Source organism: Poeciliopsis prolifica, unplaced genomic scaffold (genome assembly GCF_027474105.1).
Source record: "Poeciliopsis prolifica strain line A6 unplaced genomic scaffold, Auburn_PproV2 SCAFFOLD002, whole genome shotgun sequence".
Lineage (NCBI taxonomy): Eukaryota > Metazoa > Chordata > Actinopteri > Cyprinodontiformes > Poeciliidae > Poeciliopsis > Poeciliopsis prolifica.
In genome coordinates this window covers 5,633,442-5,656,686 of record NW_026562377.1, presented here as the reverse complement: position 1 = coordinate 5,656,686, position 23,245 = coordinate 5,633,442, and the positions used below count along the sequence as shown (strand labels likewise).

The window sequence follows — 23,245 nt, the reverse complement described above, 5'->3', positions numbered from 1 at the left end:
TTCAGCTAAACATTTAATCAGGCTCAAATAATTTAGTTTCTTTCTCTCTGAAGAAATTAATGTAGAGTTATTTTATGTTATGCTTAGTTTTGTCATGGTAGCTTCTAACGTATTTGCCTATTTGGGTTTTGAAAAGGTTTTTGAAGTTGAACCAACTCTGGGATGATTGACATTGTTGACCCAGGTCTTTATTTGACCTGTGACCCTGTTTGTTGTTCCTATTTGCATACTTTAGTGAGTCAGACCCTGAGCCTTCACTGAGCTGCTTAACCCTATGAGTCCCTTGATATGCATGCTTTTGTCAGCCAATAATGGATTTGGCTGCAACACTGACTGATTTTAATGGAAATGCAGAGATCTGGCTGCTTGCTAACAGTCTTATTTCCCTTTTCTCTTCTCCTCTTCTTTCTCCCCAACATTATACCCCTGCAATCTTTCTGTTTTCTCTCTCTCTCTTCCTGTTCTGCCTCCTCTCTTTCTGTGTATCCTGTTTTTTTCTGTTTGCATGCTTCTTTCTTCAGCTTGAAATGGCGATTGAAAACCTCCAAAAGTCTGAAGGAATTGCAAGTCACAAAAGCAGCCTGCTCAACAGCCATGTAAGTCAACCAGAAACTTTCTATGTAAAACAGAACAGAAAGTTATGGCTGAATCTGTGGACTCTGTGTTCTGCTTGTGTCTGCTCAGTGAAACCCTGTTTGCTGCTGGCTTAATTTCCCCTTTCCAAAATTATTTGATTAAGTTTCATTCTTGACCTAAACTCATGTGTGCTGTCACTTTTCCCTTACATACAGATTTCAGGTGATGACTTTGATACTCTGCATGAACTAATGCTGATTATTTGTTTTTCTTGCTTTTTCACCAGCTAGCTTTCTTTTCTGTCTTTTATTGGAGGGAAAAAGTTAGTTAGATGAACCAAAATATATTTTTATCCTCTAGGTCAGTGACTCGATGCAGTCGTCTGGGTTTCCTTGGATGGAAGAACATCCAAGGAATGGTTTTCCATTTTTTACAAATTAGAATAATAATCTAAAATTGGCTCCTTACATATTGTAATGTGGTTCCAGTTGATCTTGTACAGACAAATAGTAAATAATAAGTAAAAAAACCCAAACTTGTCCACATTCTATAAACTTAGTACTTAGTTTGGATTAAATATTAATAATTAGTTTTTAAATGATGAAACAGAACAACAGAGAAAGATTAACATTGTGTCACAGAGGTAATGTCTAAAGATACAGATAAAAAGACTAAATAACACAACATCAAACACACTGCATGTTAAATGTTTGTTTTTCCATAAGAATCCATTCAATTAATTTAATGACATATTGATTGCAGAGATAAATCTTCAATCTTTTGTTCTATAACCTTGAGTTTCTGTAAAAGATTTTTGCAGTGATCAAATATGTTGAACTCTTTTCATTCTAAATTTCTAAATTGCATATCAATGACAGATTCAGTGTCCATTTTTTCCCTCCAGCTACAAAACACTAAAGAACAAAGTCAGCTGTTCAGTTTTCTCTTAGGAGCATAAAAGACAAAATAGATTTTAGTGGAAACAAAACGCTTCTGTGATGGAGAAGAGGAAAATATTCAAATTAAAAGACCAAAGAGGAAGAGTAGCAATACATCTTCACAGTTTTATTTCACATATTTCTCACCTTTACAGTTTATTTTATTATTGTCACATTTCATGATTTCACTTTTATTTTTTGTCACATTAGCATTTTTTATTTTGTTCCCATTACATTTTATGTATCTTTGACTGTGTTTTTCACTTTTAGGTTTTTGTTTTTAATTTGTCACAGTTTAGTAGTATTTTGGTCACATTTACAATTAAGGTGTAGATTTAGGTCTTTGTTTAAGGGATGTGGTAATAAAAATTAAATGCACATAAGCAATAATAATAATAATAATAATAATAATAATAATAATAATAATAATAATGATAATACAGACCTGCACTTAAATAACTTAGAAACGACATAATATGTAGGAGAAAACATAAAATACAAAACCCTTCAGCTGTGAGTTTGACGTTTACGTTTCTGTAAATATGCTAGAATAAACCAAAAGGCTATTTTTCCTTTGTTGTCCCTGCCTAAAAATACTTTAAAATACTTAAATATACATAATTTGTCAATAATTGCATTCAGTGCCAACAGTAAATATGAAACAAAGGAAACTACAACACAATTTTTATTAAAAAAAAGTGTAAATTATTCAAACTAAATTACATATTTGAATTTAAATCGGGAGAAATGTGATTTAAGGTCTACATTTTAACGTTGTACATCATGTGGGGGTGACTTGTCTTGTTATTAGAAGGTTGTAGGTTTGATTCCAGCTTCCTCTTGCCATATGTTGATGTGCCCCTGGGCAAGGCACTTAACCCCATAAATGCCTCCCGATCTGCGTATTGGACTCTAATGTAAAGCGCTTTGAATGGTCAAAAAGATGCGAAAAGCGCTACATAAGTTCAGACAGTTTATGTGTCCAAATTGTGTGTTTAAATTTCAGTTATTTTAACTCTAGTAGCAGTTTTTATTCCTGTGGTTATTTACAGCCTTAGCTCAGAGCTAAAGACAGGCACCGCCATGTGTGGATGTTTAAAAATCAGAGGCTGTCTGATGTGTGCGTTATGTGGCGTTTGATATGATAAAAAGATCTGCTCCTCTCCTCTGCAGCTCAGGTGAGCAGCGCAGAGCAGGTCCGTCTCCTGGGAACGGTCCGGGTGTGAATAAATTCTCCTCTATGTTTGCAGCTTCAGTGGCTGCTGGACAACTATGAGACGGCGGAGGGAGTGAGCCTGCCCCGGTGTTCCCTCTATAACCATTACCTCAGACACTGCCAAGAGCAGAAACTGGATCCAGTTAACGCAGCGTCCTTCGGGAAGCTCATCCGCTCCGTCTTTATGGGCCTAAGGACGCGGCGCCTCGGCACCAGGTAGGAGGACCCTGACAACAGTAATCACGTAACTTTTCAAGAAGTGATGAATATGATTATGCTGGAGAGGGACTGGTGGAGAGTAATGATAGAAATTACACTGAGGGCAAGACTTTTTCTCACAGCTTTCTGGCTCTTTTCTGTCCTTCAGAGGCAACTCCAAGTACCATTACTATGGCATCCGGGTGAAGCCAGATTCCCCACTGAACCGGCTGCAGGAAGACACCCAGTACATGGCGATGCGGCAGCAGCCTGTCCACCAGAAACAGAGGTCAGACTTTTGTCAACAGGTGGAAAAATTGTTTCCAGGTTGACTTACCTTTAGTATTTTGTAATTTGTGATTAAATTGTTTCAGTATTTAGCCCTTTTCTGTCCAAACCATTTATTACATTGGGTTAAAATCTTAATTTTAGGTTTTTTTTGGTGATGTTATAGATGTCTTATTGTGCTGTTCCCATAATCAAGTTTTTATAAATGACAAACCTTAGCAGTAACATGTAATTGAAGACAGTTAGGTAATTAAATTAAAGTACTTTTAAAGTTTTGTGTAGGGGTATCAGTGGCTTGTTTTGACTTGTAAAACTGAGTTCAGTTTTGTAAGAAACATAACTTAGTCATCGTTAATTTATGATTTAATAAGGAGGCGGTTGCTTTCTCCCAGAGGGCCAGACTGGGTTGGGCAGCTTTTTTCCCCCTCAGTGAATGGAAATGTTATTTTAAAACAGCTTTTTGTATTTACGCAGGTTATTTGTCCACTATTAGAGCTGAATGTCTCACTCTCGTGTTTGTGCAGGTTTAAGCCTCTGCAGAAGGTGGATAGCATGTCTGACAGTCTGTGTGGAAGCTCTCAGCACTGCAGCAGCACCCCAGAGCAGTCGGTGGCCGCGCAAACCCAGCAGCATCAGCAGTACATCGGTAAACACACAAGCTGCCTTTATGTACCGTTTTTATACATTTTCCCCCCAGATTTGATAGTTCTGAGTTACATTTGAAAGTCTTCTTTTGGCACCTGCCCATAGATTCCCACAGATTCTGTTTTTGCTGTCTGGAGATGTTGGGTTCATAGATGACAGCTCATCCATGTTTATTTCCACAGACACATCTCACTCCTTGCCTCCATTTCCTTCTCCGGACCTGGGCACGCAGCCTCTTCCTGAGCGCATCAGCACGACTGATGTTAAGACGCTGCAGACGCTCTACAGAAGCCACTGTGAGGTGAGGCTCATCTCTGCACAATCATTTCTGGTTCATTTCTGGTTCATAGCTGCATGTGCTTCTTAATAATCATTGGAAGTTTTTTTTAATTCCATTAATAGAGTAAAAAACTGGAATATTACATAAAACTATGACTCAGAGTGTTCTGTACTCTGAAGGTTTTTATGTCTGTTTTTTTGCATATGGTTGACTGAAAAATAACTAAAACGGTTAACAGATTATTGGCCAGTACAATAATGGAAAGACTGCTAATTTGACAGTCACTACAATTGACAGACTGCTGTGTCCAAGAATACTAATGGAAAGTTAAGTGTAAGGAAAAAGTCTACTAGAAAATGTAAACAACCGTCATGAGTGAGAGTAATGTGAAGTGAAGTGGAACGACTGATCACTTCCATTTGGGGCAACTTGGACTTAAAGTTTTATCATGATACTTTGTGTTACTATCGTGATAACGATAAAAGGGACAATAAGAACTACTTGTTATTTTTCCTCTAGGCAATTGTATGGCTGTCGGGGCAAGATTTAAAAATAAAATACTAATTCGTCACACACTCCTTAGGACACCAGTGACAAATGGAAGTGTGATTTGTACCATTAGATGGTTCACAGTAACTTAATTTAATCATACTTTCAAATTAATTGATTTTTATTGACACTTTTATTGAAAAAAGATTGGGAAAAATAATACAACTAGAAATCACAACGATATTTTTCAACATCTTTAATTGGAATTTATTGTGGCAACAATAAATCAGAAATCCTATACTAATAAATATATCACAAGTGAGAAATTTCTTAGTACTTCCATGTCTCCGTATCACTTTGTGTTTATGGAAAATATAAGTTTTAAGGAAACCCAGTTTAGTTTAGTTTATTGATTTGGAAAAAACCCAAAAAACATGAAGTTTTTTGTAACGAGTTAATTTACTGATTTTATGTGATAAGCTGAGGCTTCTGGATTCATATGGTGATCAAAGCTGAATATCCCAAATACATTTACAACTGATGGTAATTTAAAGTTCATACGAATTAAACCACATTGAGTTTGTTTATGGTGTGAAATACAGAAACAGCTGAAATTCCTTCATAATGTCCCAGTGTTGGGAAATCGGGCCGCAGCCAGCAGGTGTCTCATTTCTAAACTGTAAATATTCTGGGTGAAGAAATCGGAGTTCTTGAGGAATGACGTTTCACAACCGCAGTTACCCGCCGCAGTTCGGTTCAGTTCCCTGACAGAAGAAATCACTGGCGCAGCCTGAAGATGGAACCAGATATCAGAGCAGGAGAAACAGCCCAAGAATTTGGGCCGTTGGATCCTGGAGAGAGGCAGCGACTAAAGCTGTGAAGCTCTGGGTTTTATCATATTATCCCTTTCCTCCTCTTCTCCACACACAGCCTTTGTTCCATCCGTCTTTTCATCTCTGCACAGCTTTCAAGATATGCCAATTAACCTTTCAGCATGCTGGGTGGACATCTTGTGTCTTTGTGGCGGCCTCCCCTCGGGCCTTTGTGCCGCTGTGTCTGCGGACGGATGGACAGACAGGAGTCTGTCCATCCGTCCATTGTCCACCGTCACATTTCTGCCACTCTTACTGCTTCCAGCGACTAATCTGTCTGCTTTGTGTCATCTTTAGACATAATTTTGCAGCACAAGAAACAACAAGTTGTTAGAGTTTAGCCTTTTTTATTATTACTGAGCTAAATGTTTGCATTACAGCTTCAGTTTATCAAAACTTCAAAATATTGGATAGGATTAATTAAAAAAAAGCTATTATCATGTCCATGTACAGTATATGGACTCAGAACTGCATCAATGCGGCGTGGAATGGACATGATCTGCCTGTTTTAAGGAAACCCAGTTTAGTTTATTATCTCATCGTCATCTTGGTACTCCAGAGATTCTTTAAGGAGTTTTACGTCAATCAGCGATACCAGGTGTTTGTCCTATTGGCAGAAGTCCAATCCTGCTGGAAGATAAATCAGCTTCTCCATAAAGATTGTCAGCAGAGGAAAACATCTGTGCTTTATAATTGCCTGGTAGACAGCTGTGCTGAATCTGGACTAAATCCTCACCTGAAAACTTCTCTGCAACCATTCCAGCTCTCTTGCATTTTCTCTCCCATACTTTTTCCTTCCACTCAACTTTCCATTGATATGCTTGTATGCAACATTCTAAACGATCAACTTCTTTAGTAGGGGCTTTTTGGTGTCAGCAATCCCCCCCATTATATTATTATAATATTTCTATATTGAGGGGGAGAAAATATATATATATATATATATATATATATATATATATATATATATATATATATATATATATATATATATATATATATATATATATTATATAATATTTCTATATTGAGGGGGAGAAAATATATATATATATATATATATATATATATATATATATATATATATATATATATATATATATATATATATATATATATATATATAAAAAATTCCCTTCTCACCCACCGCGGGTGGTTCTTATCCTCTGAGCTCGGGTCCTCTACCAGAGGCCTGGGAGCTTGAGGGTTCTGCGCAGTATCTTGGCTGTGCCAAGGACTGCACATTTCTGTACTGAGATGTCTGATGTTGTTCCTGGGATCTGTTGTAGCCACTGCTCCAGTTTGGGGGTTACTGCCCCGAGGGCCCCGATGACCACAGGCACCACTGTGGTCTTCACCTTCCAGGCCCTCTCCAGTTCTTCCCTGAGGCCCTGGTATTTCTCCAGTTTCTCGTGCTCCTTTTTCCTGATGTTGCAATCACTTGGTATTGCTACATCAACCACAACGGCTTTCCTCTGATGTTTATCCACTACGACAATGTCTGGTTGGTTCGCCATTACCATTTTGTCTGTCTGGATCTGGAAGTCCCACAGGATCTTAGCTCTGGCGTTCTCCACCACCTTTGGGGGTGTTTCCCACTTTGATCTTGGGGTTTCCAGTCCATATTCTGCACAGATGTTTCTGTACACTATGCCTGCCACTTGGTTATGTCGCTCCATGTACGCTTTCCCTGCCAGTATCTTGCACCCTGCTGTGATGTGCTGGATTGTCTCAGGGGCCTCCTTGCACAACCTACACCTTGGGTCTTGTCTGGTGTGGTAGATCTGGGCCTCTATTGCTCTGGTGTTTAGGGCCTGTTCCTGGGCGGCCAGGATGAGGGCCTCTGTGCTGTCCTTGAGTCCAGCTTTTTCCAGCCATTGGTAGGATTTACTGATATCAGCCACTTGGGTTATTTGCTGGTGGTACATCCCATGTAGGGGCTTGTCCTCCCATGATGGTATCTCTGGCACCTCAACCTCCGTTCCCTGTTGTCTGAGACATTCACTGAGCACATTGTCTGTTGAGGCTTTGTCCCTGATGTATTTATGGATCTTAGTTGTTTCGTCCTGGACAGTGGTTCTCACACTCACTAGTCCTCTGCCTCCGTCCTTGCGGCTCGTGTACAGTCTCAGGGTGCTGGATTTGGGATGGAACCCTCCATGCATTGTTAGTAGCTTTCTGGTCTTAATATCTGTGGCTTTTATCTCCTCCTTTGGCCAGCTAATTATTCCAGCAGGGTATCTGATTACTGGCAAGGCATAGCTGTTTATCGCACGGATTTTGTTCTTGCCATTGAGCTGGCTTCTCAGGACTTGCCTTATTCGTTGGAGGTATTTAGCTGTGGCTCCTTTCCTTGTGACCTCATCGAGGTTGCCATTTGCTTGTGGTATACCTAGGTACTTGTAACTGTCCTCTATGTCTGCTATTGTTCCTTCTGGGAGTGAGACCCCTTCTGTGTGGATGACCTTCCCCCTCTTTGTGACCAGCCGACCACATTTCTCTAGTCCGAATGACATCCCAATGTCCGTGCTGTAGATCCTGGTGGTGTGGATCAGTGAGTCGATGTCTCGCTCACACTTGGCGTACAGCTTGATGTCATCCATGTAGAGTAGGTGACTGATATTGGCCCCATTTTTGAGTCTGTATCCGTAGCCAGTCTTGTTGATAATTTGGCTGAGGGGGTTCAGGCCTATGCAGAACAGTAGCGGGGACAGAGCATCTCCTTGGTATATGCCACATTTGATGGACACTTGTGCAAGTGGTTTGCAGTTGGCTTCAAGGGTGGTTTTCCACAGCCTCATTGAGTTTGCAATGAAGGCTCTCAGAGTCCTGTTGATGTTATACATCTCTAAGCATTCAATGATCCAAGTATGCGGCATTGAGTCATAGGCTTTCTTGTAATCAATCCAAGCCATGCACAGGTTGGTGTGTCGGGTTTTGCAGTCTCGGGCAACTGTGCGGTCTACGAGGAGTTGGTGTTTGGCTCCTCTGCTATTTACACCGATACCCTTCTGTGCCGTGCTCATGTGTTTATCCATGTGTTTGCTTATCTTGGCTGCTATGATGCCTGACATGAGCTTCCAGGTTGTGGAGAGGCAGGTTATTGGTCGGTAGTTGGGTGGGACTGGACCCTTTGATGGATCCTTCTGGATTAGGATTGTCCGCCCTTCAGTTAACCATTCAGGGTGAGTCCCACTTTGTAGCAGCTGGTTCATTTGGGCTGCTATTCGCTCATGGAGAGCAGTGAGTTTCTTTAGCCAGTAGGCATGGATCATGTCAGGCCCTGGTGCTGTCCAGTTTTTCATACCTGAGACTCTTTCTTGGACATCTGTCACAGTGATGGTTACCGGGGCTTGCTCAGGGAGGTTGCTGTGGTCTTCTCGTAGAGAGATCAGCCACTGTGCATTGCTGTGGCAATGCACAGTGGCTGATATATATACATAGGCTGATATATATACATATATATACATACATATATATACATAGGCATATATACATATATATACATAGGCATAGTCTATGTATATATATATATATGTATATATATATATATATATATATATATATATATATATACATATATATATATATATATATATATATATATATATATATAATATATATATATATATATATTTTTCTCCCTCTCAATATAGAAATATTATAATAATATAATATATATATAGCTGACTGGATAGCTCAATACATAAGGCATCAGTATATCACCCGAGAGGGCGGGGTTCGAATCCAGTCTGGGTCCTTAGGCAAGACCCTTCAAGCTACTGCCTACCTCATACCATGAGAGATACTAAGTTGCGTAACATGCCGGCTCAGACGTCGCCCGGCCAAACAAGGTCTGCGTCAGGTGTTGGGGAACCAGAGCACCTTGATGACAAATGGGCTACTGGAACAAGACGGAAATGGGCGAGAGATGAAAATGTGGATCTGTTGGAATGCTACTACTCAAGTAACCCTAGTGAGAGAGGTTACATGCAAAGACTGGGGAAGGAATGGTTACTTCGACATCCCCAGTCAACACTAAGCGCTAAACAACTAGTAGCTCAGTGTTCCAACATCCGCAAACGGCAACTGCTATCACAACTTGAGATTGACGAGATACAACACAAATGCTACGGCAAGGGAGGAACCCGGATGTCAGAACAAGTCCCCACCCAGTGAGGGGATACACAGCCCCAATGAGCGAAACAGAGCTGAACGAGACAGCTGCTGACCTGAGAGAGAGAATCATGACCCGAATGACAACCAGACAATTACAACGGCTGAGTGAAGTACCATCAGAAAGTCTCATTGAGAATGTGAATGCAGCATTGACAACGATCCCTACCAACACCATCAGCATCAGTGATCCTTGAGACGCTTGGCTATAAGAGCAACCATGAGACCCAATATCCACCATGGAAAAGACGGTTAGAGGCTAAAATCAAGGTAACAAGGAGGGAAGTGAGCCAACTGTCAGAGCTCCACAAGGGTACAATGAGGCCAAGCCTTGGCCAGCCGCCTAAAGAGATACACAAGGGAGAATGAATCCAGAAGGATTAACCGGCTCTTCTCCACTCAACCAGCTAAGGTGTACTCTCAATCGCAGGGTAACAATAACAACAGAGCAGACCCACCAAGGCTGGAGACGGAACAGTACTGGAAAGGCATATGGGAAAGGGAGGCGTCCCACAACAGTAATGCACAGTGGCTGATCTCTCTACGAGAGGACCACAGCAACCTCCCTGAGCAAGCCCCGGTAACCATCACTGTGACAGATGTCCAAGAAAGAGTCTCAGGTATGAAAAACTGGACAGCACCAGGGCCTGACATGATCCATGCCTACTGGCTAAAGAAACTCACTGCCCTCCATGAGCGACTGGCAACCCAAATGAACCAGCTGCTACAAAGTGGGACTCACCCTGAATGGTTAACTGAAGGGCGGACAATCCTAATCCAGAAGGATACATCAAAGGGTCCAGTCCCACCCAACTACCGACCAATAACCTGCCTCTCCACAACCCGGAAGCTCATGTCAGGCATCATAGCGGCCAAGATAAGCAAACACATGGATAAAACATGAGCACGGCACAGAAAGGTATCGGTGTAAATAGCAGAGGAGCCAAACACCAACTCCTCGTAGACCGCACAGTTGCCCGAGACTGCAAAACACGACACACCAACCTGTGCATGGCTTGGATTGATTACAAGAAAGCCTACGACTCAATGCCGCATACTTGGATCATTGAATGCTTAGAGATGTATAACATCAACAGGACTCTGAGAGCCTTCATTGCAAACTCGATGAGGCTGTGGAACCACCCTTGAAGCCAACTGCAAACCACTTGCACAAGTGTCCATCAAATGTGGCATATACCAAGGAGATGCTCTGTCCCCGCTACTGTTCTGCATAGGCCTGAACCCCCTCAGCCAAATTATAAACAAGACTGGCTACGGATACCGACTCAAAAATGGGGCCAACATCAGTCACCCTCTACATGGATGACATCAAGCTGTACGCCAAGTGTGAGCGAGACATCGACTCACTGATCCACACCACCAGGATCTACAGCACGGACATTGGGATGTCATTCGGACTAGAGAAGTGTGGTCGGCTGATCACAAAGAGGGGGAAGGTGATCCGCACAGAAGGAGTCTCACTCCCACAAGGAACAATAACAGACATAGAGGACAGCTACAAGTACCTAGGTATACCACAAGCAAATGGCAACCTCGATGAGGTCACAAGGAAAGGAGCCACAGCTAATACCTCCAACGAATAAGGCAAGTCCTGAGAAGCCAGCTCAATGGCAAGAACAAAATCCGTGCGATAAACAGCTATGCCCTGCCAGTAATCAGATACCCTGCTGAAATAATTAGCTGGTCAAAGGAGGAGATAAAGGCCATGGATGTTAAGACCAGAAAGCTACTAACCATGCATGGAGGGTTCCATCCCAAATCCAGCACCCTGAGACTGTACACGAGCCGCAAGGAATGAGGCAGAGGACTAGTGAGTGTGAGAACCATTGTCCAGGACGAAACAACAAAGATCCATAAATACATCAGGGACAAAGCCTCAACAGACAATGCTCAGTGAATGTCTCAGACAACAGGTAACGGAGGTTGAGGTGCCAGAGATACCATCATGGGAGGACAAGCCCCTACATGGGATGTACCACCAGCAAATAACCCAAGTGGCTGATATCAGTAAATCCTACCAATGGCTGGAAAAAGCTGGACTCAAGGACAGCACAGAGGCCCTCATCCTGGCCGCCCAGGAACAGGCCCTAAACACCAGAGCAATAGAGGCCCAGATCTACCACACCAGACAAGACCCAAGGTGTAGGTTGTGCAAGGAGGCCCCTGAGACAGTCCAGCACATAACAGCAGGGTGCAAGATACTGGCAGGGAAAGCGTACATGGAGCGACATAACCAAGTGGCAGGCATAGTCTACAGAAACATCTGTGCAGAATATGGACTGGAAACCCCGAGATCAAAGTGGGAAACACCCCCAAAGGTGGTGGAGAACGCCAGAGCTAAGATCCTGTGGGACTTCCAGATCCAGACAGACAAAATGGTAATGGCGAACCAACCAGACATTGTCGTAGTGGATAAACATCAGAGGAAAGCCGTTGTGGTTGATGTAGCAATACCAAGTGATTGCAACATCAGGAAAGGAGCACGAGAAACTGGAGAAATACCCAGGGCCTCAGGGAAGAACTGGAGAGGGCCTGGAAGGTGAAGACCACAGTGGTGCCTGTGGTCATCGGGGCCCTCGGAGCAGTAACCCCCAAACTGGAGCAGTGGCTACAACAGATCCCAGGAACAACATCAGACATCTCAGTCCAGAAATGTGCAGTCCTTGGCACAGCCAAGATACTGCGCAGAACCCTCAAGCTCCCAGGCCTCTGGTAGAGGACCCGAGCTCAGAGGATAAGAACCACCCGCGGGTGGGTGAGAAGGGAATTTTATATATATATATATATATATATATATATATATATATATATATATATATATATATATATATATATATATTAATGCAACTTCATAAGAAACTGTGTTGAAATGCACAGATTTTCCAGAGATGAGACTGAGACAGCAAAAGTGCAAAACTTCTAAAATCACTTGCAAGTGGAGAACGACAGATAAAATCATACCAGGTGTGTTCTGAGGAGGCTGAAACTATCACAGAATCTTATACAGTTCCTTGGCGCACAGGAAGTGGGAGTCGTTTCAAATGCCCATCACCAAATTAGGACACATAACATAAAAAGTGGTTCTCTGAACCAAATAGACAGCCCTGAGGGGAGGCGTCCTTACCTAGCTTCCTCCAAGGCCACTCGGATAAGTTAAGCATCTCATCCCGTTCCCACAGTGGGGGTGCCCTAACTATTTGTTATCTCTTCCCTTGCAGGCGGCTGGCCTTGGTCCTCCCTTTTACCTATACAAAGAAGAACTGTTCTTATGAGACTATGAGTTACCAGGTGCAACTGGCTAGGAGAGAGAAGTAGAAAAACAACTTATACAGAATATTATCCATGTCCAGGTGGAATCTTAAATATTGTAGATAATTAATTTTGTTCCACGACTGAATTTTGGTTTTCATTAGTTCTGAGTTCTGCTGATGTCATAAAATCAGAAGAAATAAATGTGTGAAAATGATCTCTGTTAAATTAATCTAAATAAATTTTTAATGATTATAATTGAGACTCTCCCAATAAGAGCAATTAATCTATCAATCACATAATAAATTAAGATGAGCTTGATCATTTGCATTCTGATGATTAATGTTTTTTTGAAGTGCATTTTTCTTTAGAGAGACTTTATAATTCATTTTATTTTTGGTTTCACTTGTGTGGGTTTTATTTCCTCTTTATTGTTTTCTTTTTGTTTGGTTATCTTCCAGTTTCAGTGTGGAATATTCTGTACAAATTAAAGTTTTAGTCTTTATGTCATTATCGTTATAATACTCGAAAATCATCTTAAAACAACATTATTATATATCCCAATAATTTCTGGGTCAAATTATAGTCTTAGCCGTGTGTTTTATTTTGACAGGCCTAATCCCATATATTGAGATTTACCTGTTTTCTTTTACCCGTTGTCGCGGTAACACAACAGCTTTTCCTGGCCAGGTTGAAACCAAACACGTTTAGTGAAGCGTTTTGGTGTAAAAACACTCAGCTTTGATTTCTGTTAATCCGTCCGGAGGATCTCAGAGGTTTGGCTCCTCTGTCAGCGACTCAGTTTCTCCTCCACGCTTTCTCAGCTTGTTGTTGTCGGGTTGTTTTTCCTGCGTCGACAGACGAGGCGGGACGCGCCGCGCGCTTCCTGAGTCTCTGTTGCTGCTCGCTGGCTTCAGAGGGAACGGGGAAGCAGAATGTGCTGTTTGGAGGGAACGGGGAAGCAGAATGTGTTTGGAGGGAACGGGGAAGCAGAATGTGTTGTTTGGAGGGAACGGGGAAGCAGAATGTGTTTGGAGGGAACGGGGAAGCAGAATGTGCTGTTTGGAGGGAACGGGGAAGCAGAATGTGTTGTTTGGAGGGAACGGGGAAGCAGAATGTGCTGTTTGGAGGGAACGGGGAAGCAGAATGTGTTGTTTGAGGCAGATTGTGCTGTTTGGAGGGAACGGGGAAGCAGAATGTGCTGTTTGGAGGGAACGGGGAAGCAGAATGTGCTGTTTGGAGGGAACGGGGAAGCAGAATGTGTTGTTTGAGGCAGATTGTGCTGTTTGGAGGGAACGGGGATTTCTTCCTTTTGTTTTGGAAACTCTGTGTTTGACCTGTTGCTGGGGGCAACTGTAAACACGGTTGCCATGGCGACATGCGGAGAGGAAGCAAAAACATATCATGTGACCGAGACTTGCGCTGCCGTGTAACAAGATCCTGCTGCAAGTGTTTCACCGTGTTGCGAGGAGGAAGAGGAGGCTGAGTGTGTTCTGGGCACTTTAGTAACGCAGATAAAAACCAAATAAACAGATGATATCTGGGAGTTTTTCTCCCCCGAAGGAGAAAAACTCATCTGGCCTGACAAACCAAGACGTTACAAACCTGTGATCTCTGTAGAATCAGGTCGCCGCTCATGCTGCTGCAGCAGCTCACCTCTGCTTGCTTTACGTTCACCGACACTCACAGCCCTGCCTCCATAACTCAAGCACAGGAAAGAAACGTTACAGGTGAATTCAGGTCACTCGGAGCAGGAAGACGTATCTGTAAAGCCTCTGTGGATGATTAATGTGCAGGGAGCCGGGTTTTTGTTGAACCAGGAGGACCCAGGTTGCGGCTGCTTGCCTGGAGAAACTTTGTTGTGTGTCTGGTTGCCATGGCTCAGCTCTGTGTGTTTTCTCCCCCCGCCTTCCCGTCCCTTCCCTTCCCTGCCTTGCTTTTCTCCTGCAGGCTACTTTGGATGTGGTGATGAATCTGCAGTTCCACTATGTGGAGAATTTCTGGCAGAACTTTTGGAATGCAACAGCGCCATCTAATGACGGCAGCACAACCATCCCCAGCAGGTCGGACCAGATGAAAACGGCTCTCTGTGGGCCTCAAAGCTCCCGAGTTGGAAGCAGCAGCATTCACGTTGCTTTCGTTTCTGTGTGCTCCTTGCAGCGATGACGACCTGGAGCGAGTGATTCCCAGGGAGAAGCTGGTGTCTCTGTGCAAATATGAACCAGTCCGGCTATGGATGAGGAGCTGTGACCACATCCTGTACCAGGCCCTGGTGGAGATCCTCATCCCCGACGTGCTGCGCCCTGTTCCCAGTCAGTACGCCTCCTCCTCACATAGTAGAGAGTCTGATTCACCTTTGACCTGCTGATGGAACTTTTTTTTTTTATCAGATTCTTTAGAAGTGACTCAGTGATGATGTCATACTGAAAAAAATGCAGATATTTTAATTTATACTTCAATAAAATTTTATTTGTATGGCAGCTTTGAACTACAAGGCATTTATTTCAAAGAGCTTTACATCATAAAAATACAAAATCATAGAACACGGTCAACAATTGAAACAATTAACTTGATCAATTTTTTTATTGATTATGTTTCAATGGCAAATTATTTTGTCTAGATTTAAAATCCTTAGCATCTGAGGGATTAGCGCTCCCAGCTCCTAAAAACTAATCTTAACTGCAGTCTGTGTCATTCCTTATGGAAAGTAGAACTTCAGCTTAGCTCTGAAATTTCCAGAAGATGATAATATTTTCCAAATCCGTGACGATTCCTGACCTCCATTAGCTGTTCGCTCTTTCCCATGACCACGATGTCCAATCGCTCATTGAACTCGAGCTCACAAGAAAGTCCGTCTAAGTGGACAAACACAAAATCAGGAGGCAGATGGTTTTATTTCAATGCATCCATGAAATCCTTCCATGTTGTTGCATATATTGATTCTGTAATGATGAGTTTAGTTTGGAGATTTGCCTCTGTGCTGGTTTGTAATCCAGGCCGTTGTGTTTCTGCAGGCACTCTCACTCAGGCCATCAGAAACTTCGCCAAGAGTCTGGAGGGTTGGCTGACGACCGCCATGACCAGCTTCCCACAGGAGATCGTTCGCACCAAGGTAACCGGAGATCTCCAGAAAGACATTTTACGCTGATTATTAGGCACCGACCAAGGTTGTTTTTTGTTTTTTTTGTTTTTATTTAAATGCTGCAGGGTCACCTTGTTTTTCCCTCAGCAGATGTTCTTTCTTTGAGTCTTAATGATCAATCACTGAATTAGCTGGATGTTATTTCATCATGACTGATCGGGCGAGTCGCTGCGTGTTTCACTGTGCAGGTGGCGGTGGTCAGTGCGTTCGCCCAGACTCTGAGGCGTTACACCAGCCTGAACCACCTGGCCCAGGCGGCCCGCGCCGTTCTGCAGAACACCTCCCAGATCAACCAGATGCTGTCCGACCTCAACAGGGTGGACTTCGCCAACGTCCAGGTAAGCTCCGCCCCCAGGAGGCCCTTCGGCTCCCCTTGCTGCGGCGGCTCCCCTCTGACCCAACCCTGGGTTTGCCCAACAGGAGCAGGCGTCGTGGGTCTGCCAGTGTGACGAGGGCGTGGTCCAGCGTCTGGAGCAGGACTTCAAGGTGACCCTGCAGCAGCAGAGCTCCCTGGACCAGTGGGCCAACTGGCTGGACAACGTGGTCTCCCAGGTCCTGAAGCCTCACCAGGGGAGCCCCAGCTTCCCCAAAGCCGCCCGCCAGTTCCTGCTCAAGTGGTCCTTCTACAGGTACGGCGCGGCGCTGAGGCCGTTCCGTAAAAATCCAGAATAGCAAAGAATCAGGATTCACTGCGGAATGGTTGACGTTTCTCCGCTTGCAGCTCCATGGTGATCAGAGACCTGACTCTGCGCAGCGCCGCCAGCTTCGGCTCGTTCCATCTGATCCGCCTGCTTTACGACGAGTACATGTTCTACCTGGTGGAGCACCGCGTTGCCCAGGCAACTGGAGAAACTCCCATTGCCGTGATGGGAGAGGTAAGAGATGCTCTCAGTGCAGGCGGGGTGATGAAGAAAACTAAATTGATTAAAATCATATTCAGATTTGATATTTAAGCCGGATCGCACAGCCCCACCTGGAACACATCCTGAAGTTTTCATGACTCTTGATTTTTCTGTCATTCTGTCACATGAAGCCAAAGGTGTAAGGATAAAAACATGCCGCACTTTAAAGATTTTAACACAGTGAAGCCACGTGTTGCTGCTTTGATTTGCTGAGTGAAAAATGTTAAACACTGACAGGATGAGAACAACTGGGACGTGTTTAAAAACGGTTAGCAAAGCACCGTTAGCCTGATGTCTCCTTATTTTGTTTTGTTTACAAATTCTCCCTCCAATCTAACTTCCAGTTCAGCGACCTGAGCTCCATGATGCCGTCGCTCCTGGAGAAAGGTGAGCGTTCGTTTTCTGAAAGCAACACGTTTTAACTGCCAGCTGAAAACGGAGAATCCTCTCCCTCTGCCGCAGATGCGTCGTTCTCAGACGAGATGAGCAACCTGGACGGCGACGGCGCTCCGGCCGAGCCGGCGGTGAAGAGAGAGAGGATTGAAATAGGCCACCCTCTGCAGGAAATGTGAGTCCGGTCTGAACGGAGCGGACGCAGCAGAACGAGTGCAATGTAAATAGAGAAGAGTGCAGAAGTAGTAGAAGTGTTTATAAAGATGGTGTATGGTGTACCCCCCCACATCCCCCCGCCCCTCACACACACACACACACACACACGGTTTTATTCGTTGTCGTTTCACCGCGGTGTGACGGATCTCGTTGTTTTTTGTTGGGACTGTGAATTTTTTCTGCGCAGTAGCTTCTCTTATTGGATGTTTAACTTCTAAACGGCGGCGTTTTTGTGCTCCATCTGTTTTTTTTTCTTTGTTTTTTTTTCTTTAAATCCATGTTTGTTGTGCCACAGTGTCCTTTGAGTGCCTTAGATTAACTTTGAAATCGCCGCTATGGATGTCGCCTTGTCCCTCAGCTGTGCCTCAACCGCAGCATGAATGTACCGTCTTCAAACCTCAAAACGCTCAGAGCGCCTTCGCTCTCCCCGATGCCTCTGCTGCACCTCGTAGCAAACACACGGTAAAAAAATGATGCTAGAAAAAGAAATGGGTCAGAGGACGTAAGAACATGCAGCCTAGCAACCCAAAGGACTTTCCCGTTTGTTTTCCTGCTCAGCCGAGGGTTCGGAGCAGGAAAAGATGGATTTTTTACCTCAACGTTTCTGTCCTGGTCTCCAGATGGTTCAACAAAGCCTGTTGTGATTGTGATGCTCAGAGCCTTGCAAAAGTTTTCACTCTAACTCAGTTCATCATTCATTCAATGGAAAGAATCTGAAAGGTGTTTGTATTCAGTCCCATGATTTATCTACCAGTTTTACTTGTACAAAAACTGGAAGCTAAAGTCCAGATATTCTCAAAATGATTTAAATATTAATATATTCAGAACCAAACCAGAGGTGTCCAACAGACGTGGCCATCGGGGACGTCGCCATGTTTCAGAGCAGGTGAAACAGCATTTTTCATGCATGGCTGAACCCAAATGTTTGGGTTTGTTTTTATACAACTATAATATCTTTGCTGTTTTCTCTTTCATGGTGCGTTGAAATGAGACTTTCTCAAGCGTGACTAATTCTTCCTATGCTCCAATGAAAACAGCTGAATTTATGCTGATTAGTTTCCACATTAATCCAGTTACGTTTTAGTGAAAGTCACTGGACTTCATTTAGGGGCTGAATACAAATCCATGCTGCACTTTTCAGATTTTTGTGAAAAAACAAAACTGTTTCCATATGCTATGAAAACGATAAAGAATGTGAATAGTTTTGCAAGGGACAGTATGTAACTCGCTCTGGAGTTGGAAATATTCCAGATTAATCAACAGAAAGGAGGCAGGATGTTAAACAATCCGTGTTGACAAAACGTGGAGCGGAGCCGGCTCCGAGGCTGCAGAACCTTTAGCCTCACGCCGTGGCTGCGTCGTCGTCTTCTGTTCGGTTCCATCGGAAATACAAGGCGCCGATTCAGAAAACGTAACGAATATGTTTATATGATGTGGAAAATGCCTCGTTTCCTTCTGATGCCGTTGCATCAGAAGGAAACGCTTTGCTGTCGCTGAATGAGACGAATCTGTTCCCAATCTGATGTTAAATGTGCGAAACGGTTTATTACTGCGGCGTCGCAGTAAACTAAGGTGTCTGGAAACAACAACAAAAAATCCTATTTATGAGTTAATCTGAATTGATGGAATTTTTGTGTTGAAATTATTTTTTATTTTCCCTCAGATGATTTTGTTGTAGCAACAAGAGTCTTAAGTTATTTAAGGCTTTTCGTAACTCGTGCCTGTCACAGTAATTTGCCTTAAAGTGCTTTGGAGGAAAATTATTTCTATGTGTACTTTGTAACGTTTTGTAAAGCTGTTAGATTATTTTTTATTGATCTAGTTTCTTCTCACAAGTATACTGAATTTATTGTGTATTTTTAAACCTGTTCTTGACTCCACTTTAACTAGCCTAAGGACAGATGATTGTCTGTAATAAACTGCATAGTTTCACTGTATTTTGTACTTGGTCACAAAGTGTAATAAATTGTTGTAAACCCAAACAGTTTAAGCACTTTATTATTTAATCAGTTTTGAACATCACAAAATCCTCTACTTCTGCTTTAGAAACAGCTTTTTCTACAGTTTGATAGAAGATCACAAAGTTGGTACAAAGATACAGTATGTACATTAAATACCCCAAATTCCATGGCAGCAGCTTTTTTTTTTTACTTTATTTTCTTTAATATAATTTACATAAAGAGATGCAGCTTATTTTCCAGTTTCTCGATCCAAACACACAACACAGTCTGAACAAAGAAGCTTCAGTAAAAACAGTTTCTCTCCAGGAAAACGCACCACAAACAGAAGTTAGAGAGAAACAGTAGAAGAAGAAAAACGTTGGTCCTAAAACAGCAGGACGTGTCAGAAGTAAGTGCACGGTGTCCTCCACGACTGAACGCCGATGCAGCAGCGAGGAGCCGATCGGGGAGCTGCTGGGTCACAGGGAGCAGCCGGCCATGTACTTCCCTGTACAGGAAAATAATCCAGATTAAAATTAAACGCACCACAACAGATTACAAAATGTGACAAATGTTGTATTTTGAGCCACCAGTAGAGACTGGTGGAACCACGTCAGTACCGACCCAAATTAAATTTTAGTTTTGGAAGAGATGAGGACAGGAGATGAAACGGTTCAGTCAAAGTTTAAAGCGGCAGCGTCAGTATTAATAAAATATAATAAAAACCAAATATGAAAGCAAATACTTGATAGATTTAGATTAAATTTAATCAGATTGATGTTTAATATGACAGAGTAACACATTTTTAAATGAGCATATAGAAATAATGTCAGCAAAGTAAAAATAAAATGCCAGGAGAAAGTCTAAGATGTGATGCAACCTGCAGGTCTGAGTGTTTCTCTGTTTCAAAATGTTAAAAGATTAAAAGTATTTTCCATTTGGGCTGAAACTTTGGAGGAAAAGACAGAACAGAGTAAAAAGGGATAATGTTTGGAAATGAAACAAAATCTGTTTTTATTTAGATTTTAAGCAAAAAAAGATGGAAAAATATATTAAAGCTATCAAACACTTAGAAATAATGTTGGTCATTTTTTTAAAAAAAAGTTAAATTTTTAGCTTCTAGTTGCTTATAAACTGGAATCTATAATCTATGTATCTGTATCTCTGGACAAGACTTAAGGATTTTATTTTTTAAAGATGCTTTAAGTTTACTTAAAATCTGTCACTTTAAATCAAAATCTGCAATAGGTATTAATGGACTATTTATTTTTAGATGTGCAGAGATCAAACATTCCCAGATCTGCACCAACAGATGTAAAGATTTCAGAATCACCTGTGGCGAACCTCTTCTTGACCAGCGACATGCGGTACCGGGTTCCCACCAGCTCCACATCCAGGCCCGACAGCGACGTCCCGGCGCCCACGAATTGGACGGCCAGGCTGGGCGGCGGGCCGTGGGGGGCCTCCAGGCACTGCCAGCTGGCACACAGCGTCCCGGAGCCTGGGAGCCAAAAACACACAACAATGTTCAGCACCGTCCACCGGGCCGCTTAGGAGAACCAGTGATCCAAAACCAGAAGCTCAACAGGTTTACCTTCAAAATGTGACCTGGTTTTGTTTTTAAGAGCCAAGCTTTGAATTTAGTGTTTGAGAACTCGGTTTTCCACATTAATCAATAACTAAACTAATCGACTAATGATTAGTTTAGTTATTGATTGATGGGGTAAAAATGTCTCCACGTTCTCCAGAGTTTTCATGTAACCGTTTAAGGAGAGTTGGATCCTAACATGTTTTAACCAAACCTGAAGAGGAACGATCAACAGCCAGAAAACGGCGATTACAGCTAAAACCAAAACGATCTAAAACTAAACTTTTTTTATTGATATCTAGAGGAAGGATGAACCTCAGAGGAGCTGCAGACACAGAGCCTGTCCGCTTCTGTTTACGAGACAGACAGCGAAACATAAACAAGCGGCTCGCTGCTGTCAGGCGGCATTAATGGAAACCACTTCAGTCGTAAACAAAGAGGAAAACGCTTTTAAACGGAGAGAAAAAGTTACAGCAACCTTTCATTGTTGCTTCTGGCTCATAAAACAAAATGCTTTTATCTCTTTTGTTGCTTTTATTTATGTCTCTGAAATTTCCTTCATCTATTTTCTGAGAAATCATAAAAAAATAACAAAATAAGTAAATAAGAGGCAGAAATGAGGGAAATTATTAAAAAACCACTGAATATATTCAACATTTATCCTGATTTAAATGAACAGACAATTTTAAAGGAATCTATGGATGAATGATTCATCTCTCTGTTCCTCTTAAAGTTAGACGTGTGAAACTGAAAAAGCTTTAAGTTTTCTGAGTCGTTGGTCCCGATTGGCTGGCAGAGTTCTGACCTTTGCTGTGATTGGTTGGAGAGAGGTTTGGCAGTTTCCACAGCAGCCGACGTTCCTCAGCGTTCCTGCAAACAATCGGGAGCGTCGTCAAGCTTTGTTTAAGTGAATAATTTCTTATTTTTTTATTTGAATAAGTTCTAGTTCCACTGATAGATTTATTTCACTTATAATAAGACATTTCCCCATGTTAGAAAAATAAAATTTTCCAGTAGAGCTAGTATGTTTTTCATTAATACTAAGGACTTAAAACAAGCTCCTGTATTCTACTAAAGAGTTATTTTTAAATTAGTTTTGTTAAAATAGAATCTTATTTTAGGTTAATAATTCATTAACATTGATGAAAAAGTTTCATTTACAACATGGGAAAATGTCTTAAGTAAAATAAACCAATATTAAGCAACTGACGTAAAACAAGCTTCTATGTCTTGTTACATAGAAGTTAGTTTTCTTTTTCCTAAACCAAAAATATTTGGTGAGATTTTGTGTTTTTGCAGCGTAAGGAGACCTGAGACAGTTGGATCAGTTAATTAATGGGATGAAAAGTCATGTGGTTTGTTGTTTTTGTCCCTAGTCGTCGCTGCTCACCAGGAGGCGGGCGGCTGGCACTGCAGGTCTGTGGCGGTGTGGTCCAGCGGCAGCAGCACCTGGACGGCGGTGAGCTGGGTGGAGGGCGCCGTGGCGGGGCAGCAGTGGTAATCCAGGGAGACCCGGGTCACCGTGCCGCTGCGCTGACACTCCGCCGACAACAACAGAGGCGCTCGACCCGGATCCTGAGAGGAAACCTGAGAGGTTCGCAATGGGAATGCGTTTTAAAATTCAGTTTTGGAGGTTTTCCATTTGGCTTCTTTTTATGTCTCATTTACATTAAATTCACATTTCCCCTTCCTTTTGGGTCTCAACTGCTTCTAAAGAAAACCAAAGTGTTTAAAAATATAACCAGGCGTTTTTGACAAGGTGATGTTTTAAAACCCTCCCGATGGCTAAGTTTCATTCAAGCCAAGCTCCAGAATGTTTGGTCAGCCGGTTTTACCATCAAAACACTTGAAAAGACAAGTGTTTCAGTGCTGAAACACTTGTCATGTTGGTTGTGCAGGAGGCTGTACTAATGCTTTTCAAAGATGCCCTGTTGTGTAATTTGTGCATCTGTTTGCAGCCATTTTCATGTCTGAATGTAAACGTTGAGTTAGGGGCGTGGCCAGCAGCCGCTTATTTAAATTTAAAGTGACAAACCTAAACCTGCTGAAAGGACCTTAAAATAGACAGAACTGAACAGACTGAAAATCTGATTATCTAAGAAAGATTTTGTCCAAA

At 42.4% G+C, this 23,245-nt stretch overlaps 2 protein-coding genes across 5 annotated transcripts in view; one reads left to right on the top strand and one right to left on the bottom strand.

The window, feature by feature from the left end:
- The window catches only part of rfx2 (regulatory factor X, 2 (influences HLA class II expression)), a 38,840-nt gene extending 19,257 nt beyond the window's left edge, over positions 1-19,583 (top strand). For 3 of the 4 annotated variants that reach the window (XM_055048614.1, XM_055048597.1, XM_055048606.1), the window contains 13 exons: positions 522-596; positions 2,765-2,946; positions 3,098-3,217; positions 3,741-3,862; positions 4,044-4,162; positions 14,899-15,011; positions 15,109-15,260; positions 15,963-16,060; positions 16,279-16,428; positions 16,511-16,719; positions 16,812-16,965; positions 17,337-17,379; positions 17,455-19,583. In XM_055048614.1, coding sequence (XP_054904589.1) covers positions 522-596; positions 2,765-2,946; positions 3,098-3,217; positions 3,741-3,862; positions 4,044-4,162; positions 14,899-15,011; positions 15,109-15,260; positions 15,963-16,060; positions 16,279-16,428; positions 16,511-16,719; positions 16,812-16,965; positions 17,337-17,379; positions 17,455-17,564 — 1,647 coding nt within the window. In that variant the 3' untranslated portion in view covers positions 17,565-19,583. The remainder of the gene's footprint in view (positions 1-521; positions 597-2,764; positions 2,947-3,097; positions 3,218-3,740; positions 3,863-4,043; positions 4,163-14,898; positions 15,012-15,108; positions 15,261-15,962; positions 16,061-16,278; positions 16,429-16,510; positions 16,720-16,811; positions 16,966-17,336; positions 17,380-17,454) is intronic. The other variant, XM_055048622.1, reaches the window with a different exon arrangement.
- fcho1 (FCH and mu domain containing endocytic adaptor 1) overlaps positions 19,583-23,245 on the bottom strand; it is a 41,091-nt gene continuing 37,428 nt past the window's right edge. The window contains exons 24-27 of the mRNA XM_055048563.1: positions 22,520-22,716; positions 21,935-21,999; positions 20,875-21,042; positions 19,583-20,049 (exon numbers count right to left, since the gene is read on the bottom strand). Coding sequence (XP_054904538.1) covers positions 20,021-20,049; positions 20,875-21,042; positions 21,935-21,999; positions 22,520-22,716 — 459 coding nt within the window. The 3' untranslated portion in view covers positions 19,583-20,020. The remainder of the gene's footprint in view (positions 20,050-20,874; positions 21,043-21,934; positions 22,000-22,519; positions 22,717-23,245) is intronic.